General features: G+C 54.0%; 1 protein-coding gene across 5 annotated transcripts in view; it reads right to left on the bottom strand.

Moving 5' to 3' along the window:
• Positions 1–4,516: 4,516 nt before the first annotated feature.
• The window catches only part of TRPV4 (transient receptor potential cation channel subfamily V member 4), a 34,955-nt gene continuing 29,476 nt past the window's right edge, over positions 4,517–9,995 (bottom strand). For all 5 annotated transcript variants that reach the window (XM_057306066.1, XM_057306065.1, XM_057306064.1 and 2 more), the window contains 4 exons: positions 8,452–8,768; positions 7,040–7,167; positions 5,720–5,841; positions 4,517–5,252 (listed from right to left, as the gene is read on the bottom strand). In XM_057306066.1, the coding sequence (XP_057162049.1) occupies positions 5,095–5,252; positions 5,720–5,841; positions 7,040–7,167; positions 8,452–8,768 (725 nt within the window). In that variant the 3' untranslated portion in view covers positions 4,517–5,094. The remainder of the gene's footprint in view (positions 5,253–5,719; positions 5,842–7,039; positions 7,168–8,451; positions 8,769–9,995) is intronic.

The following is a 9,995-nucleotide window of genomic DNA, read 5'->3' as shown; positions in this document are numbered from 1 at the left end:
GATGCCCCCAAAGTTAGGCGTGTTATTTCTGTCATCACCTGGTCCAGCTGCTTTCACCTTGGAAATGAGTTTCCAGGTTAAAAGACTTAGAGAAATGGATGCATCCCCCTCCCCCCACTTTGAGATGCACAAATCGTATTAGCATATTAAAGGCACTGAGAAGTCCTGCAGGCAAGGTACACTTTTAGCTTTAACTCACCATTTCCCTAATATTTTTCATCACCTACGTTTTTGTTTCTATCCATTAACATCCCAGGAACAAATATTTCAGGAAATATGGAGTCCTACCTCTTGTTGCAATTAAGGAAACTGAGTAAGTTCCTTCTTCTCTCTGGTGATGTGTGGCCCTCAGTTTCCCCCGTTGGTGGAGCAAGGGCTGGAATCCAACCCTGACCTGGAGTCATTGGGCCTCAATTCCAAGGCCACCACGTCCTAATTGGTCTTTGTTCACCGCGTTGTGCTAGGTCCAAAGGAGGGAAGAGACCCCCAAGTAGAGAGAAGGAAGCCCTCATCTGACAAGTGGGGGTGAGTACCCAGATTTTGAAAATGACAAAAGGTTCAGAGAGGGAAGGCAACTTGCCTGAGGACACACAGCAACTAAGTTCCAGACTCTCCAGAGGCAGATCTGGGCCACCTTCTCTCCTTGTTGGGAAGTGAGGGAATTCCTGAGTCTTAGAGCCTCAGGGCCAACCTAATGGGGAGCTCAGCTAGGGGCTCCTCCCAACCAAGTTGACTGGTTCCAGGTTCCCTCCAGCCTCTTCTGAGGAGGCCCCTGGGTGTGACTACAGCGGCCCCTGGTGGCCAATCTCCAGGATCAGCAATCCCACCCTGCACAGGCCAAAGGCTGATCTGTGGGATCCCGGGGCTGCATCCCAAAATGAGGTGGGGGAGGGCGGGGTAAGAGCAAGCGGAACACTCTGATGTCACTGAGCACCTGGAGATTCTGAAAGGACTCTCTGCTGGAATCTGGGTACCTGGGTTCCAGTCCCAGCTCACCCAACCTCCCCTGTCGTCACCTGTTAGAACACCCATTACAACCTGTTACAGTGGAGAAATGGATGTGCACACACTTTGGAAAGGCCAAAACACCACGTAAAAAATTCCTGCCAAATCCCTAGAAGGGTTCTCCTCCTAAGACAGAGGGGGCAAATCCTGACTCCACCACGTCTAGGCTGTTCTTAGGCAAGTGTGTTTACTTCATTGGGACTCACTTTCTTCATCTGTAAAATAGGGATCAAAATGTATTCTTGTATCTGTATGATTTGGGCAAGGTATCAGGAAACCCTGACATGCTGGTTTAAATGAGAAAGAAAAATTATTATCTCCAACAATCATATGAAGCCCTAAGGTAGGAAGGCCCCAGGGTTGGTTAATTTAGCAGCTCAATGGTATCATCAAAGACCCCTTCCCATCTTTCTATTCCACCCAACCCGTTCATGGTCACAAAATGGCTGCTGCAGTTCCAGGCATCACATCACAGACCTGACATTGCCCAGCAAAGGAGAAGACAGTGTCTTCCTATAGTTCTCTTATTTTCCCAGAATCCCCCTCCTTCAGCACACTTCCCCTTTTGTCTGATAGGTCAGAACTCATAGATTCACATGGCAATCCCTCAACCAATCCTTAGTAAGGGAAACAGAGTCACAGTGGTTGGCTCAGGGAAGCCCCTGACTGTGGAGCAGAGTGGAGAACTCTGAACAAAACAGGTGCTGTGAAGAAGGAAGAGGGGACATGGCTTCTGGAGAGCCATCAAACACCTGTCCTCCAGTTCCCACACATGGTTCCTGAGACGTGAACACCAAACACTGAGCACAGTGTCCACTGCTCCGTATTCACCTGCTTCCTTCTCTCTGCGATTCCCTCCAAGAGCAGAAGATGCCCAGCCCGCTCTCCCTCCCTGGGCTTTGGTCCCCCCTGCCAGTGCCCTTTCCATCCTGTCCTCTGCCTTCACCACCACCCCTCCTTACACTTCATCTCATAAGCCTGGGGTGAACAAAGATCTCCCCATTGTCCATGATGGCTTTGGGCTCTTAAAGATGAAAAGGTAGGGGGTGCTCTAGTCTCATGCCAACGCTTTTGCCAGGGAATCAACAATTAATAACGGTGTGAACAGAGGCCCAGAGTCTTTAACGATTCCGTACAAACAACCAAAACGATCAAAATACACGTTTTCCGGGCAAAGTGTGGAGACTGCCGGCTCCAACACTATTACATTCGGAAATGCCAGGAGTGTGCATTCCAGGGAGATGAACAGTGTGGTTGAAAATGGCTTTTGATTTTTAAAAAATCCCCAGCATTCATCTAAAACAATAATAACAGCTAATAATAACAGGGCATGTAATAATGAAGTATTCATAGGCATAAGAGGTAATTGTTCAATTAAGATCTGAGAGTTTCTGAGACTGTCTTTTCTGATGGGGTCCCATTGTTTTTGACTCTAGTAGCACTAATTATTTCCCAGTAGTGCTTTAAACTTGAGATGAAAAAAGCCCTCCTGTCAAATATGACATACAAGTGCTTTATCATTATTAAATACACATACACGCACATAATAAGAAATCCGGGTTGGAATACAGTTAGGGGTATGTTCAAAGAGAGAGAGGGTTCTAAATGGGAGCCGACAGTCTCGGGGGCTCAGTGAAAAGTGGCAGGCGACAGCCAGGGTCTTCAGGGCAGAGGAGCGACCTGGCCTTGTCACCTGTCACCCCTCAGGGGTCAGAGTGTTTTCTCTCCAGGATGGGCTCGGAGGGCAGAGTCCAGGCGTTTAAATCCCACCTCCACCACTTCCCAGCCAGGTGTCCTGGGCAAGAGCCTTCACCTCTCTGAGCCCTGGCTTCCCCATCTGAAACATGGGGTGCAGTGGACATTCTGTATCCATTAGCTACTGCCACAAAATCCGTGCCTGCCCTAAAGAAAAATAAAACTCATTGGCATAGGAGAACAATTCTTTCTCGGGCCTCTTCGGGGTTCCTCTGATGTCACCTGGGCTTGCTCCGCTCCACGGATCTCTCAGCCTCCTTCTGGACGGGCTAGTCCAGGCACGTCCGATTACATGCTCTTCATTAAAACAAATCTCGCCGTCCAGCCAGGGAGGCAGAGTCTGCTTTGCCCGCAGGGGGCAGTACCCTAAGGCTCTCCTGCAAATGCACGGGCAGAGGGAAGAGCGGGGAAGGGGGGCATTGCCGCGGTCCGGCACGGGTACCGACGGTGCAACTTTCCTCGGGAAGTACCCGCATTCCAGATCCTGAACCTCAGGCTTTTCTCCACCACGGAGATTAGCAGGTGTTGGAAAGCGGTGGAAAGCGGTTGGGGTGGAAGGTGGGCATCGGGAAAAAGGCCTGCGCCGGCGGCATGCAAACCCAGGCAACACGGATTACTGGCGGGGAAACTACCTTTCTCCATTTGTCCGTTGGCTTTAGGACATTGCGGCTTCCTGCCTGCTGATTGGCTGAAGCGTGAGACACGTGACACTGTTCTAGCCAATAATACAAGAGGGGAGGTCTTTCGGGGAAAGGTTTCCACCCTCATAAAAGGAGACAGAAGACGACCCAGCACCCTCATTCTCCTCACGCCAGTGACTCTTCCCCCCAGTATTACTCTGTCCACCTGCATTATTCTCCCCCCCACCAATATTACTCTCCCCCACCAATTTACTCTCCTCCCACTATGACTCCACCCACCGGCTTTACTCTCCACACCAACATTAATCTGCACCAGCGTTACTTTCCTCCCAACATTACTTTTCCCCACCAACATTACTCTTCCCCCACCATTACCTTTCCCACCTGCATTACTCTCCCCCAACAATACCCTTTCCATCAATATTACTCTCCCCAACATTACTCATTCTCATCAACATTACTCTTTCCCACCAACATTACTCTCCTCACACCAACATTAGTCTTCCCACCAATACTACTCTTTCTACCAATATTACTCTCCCCCCCACCATTACTCCACCCACCAGCATTCATCTCCCCCTACCAACATTAACCTGCACCAGCATTACTCTCCTCCCAACAACATTACTCTCCCACACCAACATTACTCTTCCCCATCAGCATTATCCTTCTCCACCATTACTCTCCCCTCACCAATATTACTGGTGAACCAACATTACTCTCCCCCACCAATATTACTCTTTCCCACAAACATTACTCTCTCCTACCAACATTACTCTTTCCTGCCAACATGACTCTCCCTACACCTACATTCTCTCCCCACCACTAACATTACTCTGCCCCCCAGCATTCCTCCCCCACCCAGCCAACATGACTCTTCTCCCATTCCCTTCGACTCCATCTTCTCCCTCCGCTCCATTCTCACCCTCATTTCTTAAGCTCATGCCACCACCACGGCCCTGAGTCCAGCCTCCAGCCATCACCCTAAACACCACCTTGGTCACGACCACTTCTCAATCTCATCCCTGCCCCCCACCAGCATATCTGAGCTCCCCCATCCCGCTGCTGTCATCCCCATGCCCATTACAACTCTCCCCATCATCATCCCTACCATCTTCACCATCAGTGAATGAACATTTATTGGGCACCGACAAACCCCAGAACTTTTACAGAACACACCAAAGGCATGGCCCCACCCCAAGGGCCCCCGGCCCAACGCAAAGCCAGCACACAGCCGCACAGGGTGCTGTGTGCAGCCCAGGGCCCAGGCTGGGGCTGGGGGTTGGCAAGCAGCGACCTGGAATGGGGTCCTGAGGCCTCTGCCAGGTTCCCTTTGGGGGCGAGGATCACACCACTTTCCTGAGAGCAGAGCAAATAAATAATGGAGAGGCAAGGAACTGAGCCCCCGTGGGCAGAGAGGCCCTGGCATTGGCTTATGTGACTCCATGGGAGTGAGACAGGTAGTCAGGAGCCTCATGCCCCGGGTGGGGAGGCAGAGCTGGGGGCAGGAGCCTGGGGACCAGAGGGTCCTGGGGCCTCCCCTTCATCTCCAACTGGCCCTCGCCTCTGGAGGTCAAAGGAGCACATGGGGGACGCCCCGGGAGGCATGGCTGAAATGCAGGTGGAGTAGAAACAGGCAGGTGGAGGGACGGGCTTGGGCTGCAGGCCAGAGACCCTGCCCCACCCACAGCCCCTAGAGGGGAGCATCGTCAGTCCTCCACTTGGGGGGGTAACTCTGCTGGTGGCCGTCACAGCTGGGGTTCCCCATGTTGTCCAGAGGCACCACCACCTCGTCTTGGTTCGAATTCTTGTTCAGCTCCACCACGCGTGGCACCACCGAGGACCAGCGATCTGTCGTGAGCACGGCAGAGGGAGGAATGAGGTGGGTGGAGAAGGCACACACAGGTACTGAGCACCTACTGTGTACCGGGCACTCCACAGCAATCTAAAGGGGGAGGGTTATTATCCCCATTTTACAGAGGGGGAATCTGGGGCTCAGAGAGGTCGAGGCACCAAACCCAGGAGCACACAGGAGTAAGTGGAAGAGCCGGAATCCAGGCCCGGGTCAGAATGGCTGGGGGCCCACTGGGTCTCATGCACCCAGTGTAGGGGAGGGGAGCTGCCCCAGACGTTCACGAGCAGCAAAAGCAACAGCTTAGCAGCCAGCCCATTGGGCCCTCCCATTCTACAGAAGGGAACAGTGAGTCTCCAAAAGAGGACAGGACTGCTCAAAGCAAATGAGGGACAAGGGTGACCAAGGCTCTCCCTCTGCACCCCTGGATCTCCCCCGCTTAACCCCCCACCCCCTTTGCACTCACCCCTCCGGAGGCGGCCCACAGTGTGCGAGAAGCCGTAGTACTGGTAATTCTCACTCTTGCCCGGGTCCTCGTTAATGATGCCCAAGTTCTGATTCCAGTGAGACCAGTTCACCTCGTCCACCCTGGTGGGGCCACAGCAGACGGAAGCGTCAGGGGGAGCCCCCACCCCCAGGCAGCCTCCTTGCTCCAGACCCCCAGCATGTTCTGCTCCTTTCCCTAAACATTCTGGTAAAATACACGTAACCTACAATTGGCCGTTTTCACCATTTTCAAGTATACAATTCAGTGGATTAAATACATTCCCCCCATGTCGGGTCACCATCCCCGCTATTTCTTCCCAATATTTCCCATCACCCCAAACAGAAATCCTGTACCCTTTAAGCTATAAGTTTCACTCCCCTTCCCGCCAGCACCCCAGAACCTGTGCTCGGCTTTCTGTCTCTGGATTTGCCTATTCTGGACGTTTCCTATGAATGGAATCCTACACTGCGTGGCCTTTTGCGTGTGGCTGTTTTCACACAGCATCGCGTCTTCCAGGTTCGTCCGTCCTATTTCCCAGGGAGGCGCCGCATTTTGCTTATCTGTTCATCCGCAGTGGACACCTTGCTTTTTGATGCTCTCTTCTCCTATTTATGGGACACCCTGGCAAAGGCGGCAGCAGGCAGCCTCTTGGGCCCCAACAGGCTCAATCTAATTTCCCCCTTGGAAAATGATTTTTTGTCATTTTCATTCATTCTCCATATTCGGAGCCATTTCTACACGTCGGGAGCCAGTGAGGAAGCTACGGTCACTGTCCCCGTTTGACGGATTGAGAGACTCAGGCTTGTTACACTGTTCATACAAGGTCACAAAGCTGACCAATCAGAGAGTCAGGATTTGAACTTCGGGTTCCAACTGAACAGGACTGCCCGGCCGGCCGGCGAGGTGGGTGTTAATATTGTCCCCATTTCACAGACGAGGAAACTGGCTCTGCCTCCAGACGTGACAGTTGTACTCGATGCCGGCAATCGCTTTATGAAGAATGATTCACCTTGAAAGAAAGGATTCACCCAGGGGTTCCCCTAAGAAGGGGGCATTTCCTGTACATCTGGGTAATGGCCCAAGTCCATCAAATCCGTGCGGCTCACCCTGGGGGGGGGTGCTGTCATCCGTGGAAGAAACCCAGGCTGGGAAGGAAACCGACTTGCCCGAGATCACCCGGTAGAACTGAACTCTGGTCGGGCCCATCGGGCCTCAGTGGCTCGGGAAGTTGCAATGGGTAGAAAAGGTAAGGAGGCTCAATGGGCGCAGGATGATTCGGCCCCGCCCGCCCCGCCTCACCTGAAGCACCACCTGCGGTCTGGGGTCCCGTCCGAGCTCTTGCCCACGGTCACCATCTCGCCAGAGCGGAAGGCCTTCCTCAGGAACACGGGAAACGAGCGCTCGATGTCCAGGATGGTGGTGGCCCACTGCAGGGGGAGGGGTGAGCAGGCCATTGGTGTGCCTGCACCTGCCAGAACCTACTACCCTCGCGGCAGAAATGACGCGCATCCCCACTGCCCCGGAAGCAGGGTTATACATTCCAATACCCACGGGGCCCAGCAGGAGCACAAATGAGTGAAGCAGGCTCAGAGACAGGAAGGCCGCAGCCCAAGCACCATGACACATGCACGATGTCACCACTCAGTGTTGGGAAACACCGGGGAGGGGTGGGGACTAGGGCAAACCAGGGAGCGCAAGCCCTGTGGAAAGCAGGCAGCTGCCTCTCATCCCCCCAGGCACTGCCAGAAAGGAATGTGGGCCCGCCTTGCCAGGCTTCCAGCTTTCCAGAAAGGCCAGAAGTCTGGATTTTTATGGGAAATCTCTTCATTTTAAAATTTTGCATTAATTTTTTGGGGGCACGCCTGGTGGCTCAGTCGGTTAAGCGGTTGCCTTTGGCTCAGGTCATGATCTCAGGGTCCTGGGATCGAGCCCCGCATTGGGCTCCCTGCTCCGCGGGGGTGGGGTGGTGGTGGTGGTGTCTGCTTCTCCCTCTCCCCTCTGCCCTTCCCCCTGCTCATGCTGTCTGTCTCTGTCTCTCAAATAAATAAATAAAATCTTTAAAGAAAAAATAAAATAAAATTTTGCATTAATTTTTAAAAAAACATGGCGAGGCACAAAACATAAATCTTTGCGGGTCAAACCCAGTCCACAGGTTGCCACTTTGCATCTTACGAGTTACACCCCGTGGAGAAACTGAGGCCTGGGGAGGTAAGCGGTACACATAAAGATTAAGAGCAGCCAGACGTTTCCCCGAGACCCAGAACTGGGAGGATGACCTTGGGGCTTTTTTTTTTCTTCTCACTGCAGCATTTCCTGGAAATGCACCATAAACGTGGCTGCTGCGTTCCTGGGCCTTGTGATAGCGCTGTTTGTTGTGAACCCCCCGGTTTGTGCGCTGTATCTATGTGGCCCGAGACGGCTGTGACCCCCCAGGCCATTGCTTTCTAGAATTGCCGAGAACACTTGGGGAAAGCAGAGGCGGCAGCTCCCCTGTGCCAACGAGGCCCACATCCATGCCGGTTTCTTGGGGGCCACGGAGCCTGGTGGCAGCCTCCGAGGGCCATTTTACAAATAGGCAAGCGGAGGCAGAACGAGACGACAGCGCTGGCCCTGAGCGGACCGCCGAGGAGGGGCACGCCGTGGGTCCGGCGGCCCCGTCTTGGAAGGAGGCGGCGGCCCGCAGGGTTGGGGGCAGGGGTCCCGGGCGTCACCTGCAGCTTCCAGATGTGCTTGCTCTCCTTGGACACCTGGCCCACCGTCTCGCCCATGAGGGCAATCAGCATGTTGAGCAGCAGCACGAAGGTGAGGATGATGTAGGTGACCAGGAGGATGATGAAGACCACGGGGTACTTGGTGCTGCTGAGCATCTCCAGGTCGCCCATGCCGATGGTCAGCTTGAAGAGGTCCAGCAGGAAAGTGCTGAACGTCTCGCTGTCGCGGCACGAGGGGTACGTGGGCACGGTGCAGTTGGTGTGGTCCTCGCTGCACACCTTCATGTTGGCACATGGGTTCAGAAGGGACACCAGGGCTGCGGGGGGGCGGGGTGACATTCGCTGAGTGATGACATGTGCTGGCAGGCGGAGCACCGCGTTCCCGTGCGACAGAGGGGACAGCTGAGGCTTGGTGAGGGGGGGAGCGCACTGGCCTAGGGTCACCCGGCGTAGGAGCCAAGCCCAGGGTCCAAAGCCTTGGCTCTTTCCACAGACTCTTGCTAACAAGGAAGAGGGGCCCGGGATCTAGTCTAGGAGTTCTCAACCAGGGGCCACATTTCCCCTTGGGGACATCTGGCGACGTTGGGCTGTCACAACCAGAGAGGCGGCGCTCCTGGTACCTAGTGGGGAGAGGCCCAGGGACGCTGCTAGACATCCCGCCATGCACAGGACAGCCCCCACACAGCAGCATCTGGCCCCAAGGGCCAACAGGGCCAAAGCTGGGAATCCCTAATCTAGCCTATTGCTGGTAGAGGTCTTGGGAGCCTGGGAGGCCAGCATTCCTGGGGCAGACCCTCTGTCATGCTCCTGTTTCCCGGCCCACCCCAGCTCCCAGAGGAAAGGTGCAAGCTGAAACCCGGTGCCAGGCCTGACAGTTCCAGAAGCCGTGCCTGCTAAGGCCCTTGCCCCGCTCCGGATATCTCAAACCCATCCTGGTGCACATCCCTTCCCACTGAGCCCAGATGAAGCTTCAGGATCCTTCTCAACACAGTTCAGCAGCAACCACTGCCCCGTACCGTCCAGGGCAGGGAGCGTGAAGAGGCTGAGCTCCTCGGTCAGCGGGGCATACAACCTCCTAGGGCCTTCATCCTGGGATTACAGTAACCACATTTCAACCCAGATGCTATTGCTGTTCAGTTGTGTAGCGGCTGCTGACACTTGTGTTGAGAAGGATTCAGAGACCTTATCTGGATCTATCAGAAAAATCACTCTGTAATCCATTAGCAATGTCTGCCATGGGCACAAAAGGCCCGTGTGTCATGTTTGTGTTCAGTCAGCCTCAGAGGAGCAATCTAGTGTTCCCCTATCAGGAGAAGTCCTGCAACCAAGCTGACCACTCAGTTGCTCATTTAACCCCTAAGCTCCTGCCTCAGTTTCTATAATTAGGACTGCAGTAGGGCTGGCCTCTCGACCTGAACCCCAAAACACTGCAGAACCCTTGACACTCTGTCTAGCTCTTCCCAGTCCTAACCCTGGGAAGGTGCAGCTGTATCCTATAGGCTACTGTTCTGTTTCCCCCCAAATAATCCACGCAGAGCCTCGGA

The sequence above is a fragment of the Ursus arctos genome, unplaced genomic scaffold (genome assembly GCF_023065955.2).
Source record: "Ursus arctos isolate Adak ecotype North America unplaced genomic scaffold, UrsArc2.0 scaffold_34, whole genome shotgun sequence".
Classification (NCBI taxonomy): Eukaryota; Metazoa; Chordata; class Mammalia; order Carnivora; family Ursidae; genus Ursus; species Ursus arctos.
This window is presented reverse-complemented; position numbering and strand designations above follow the sequence as displayed.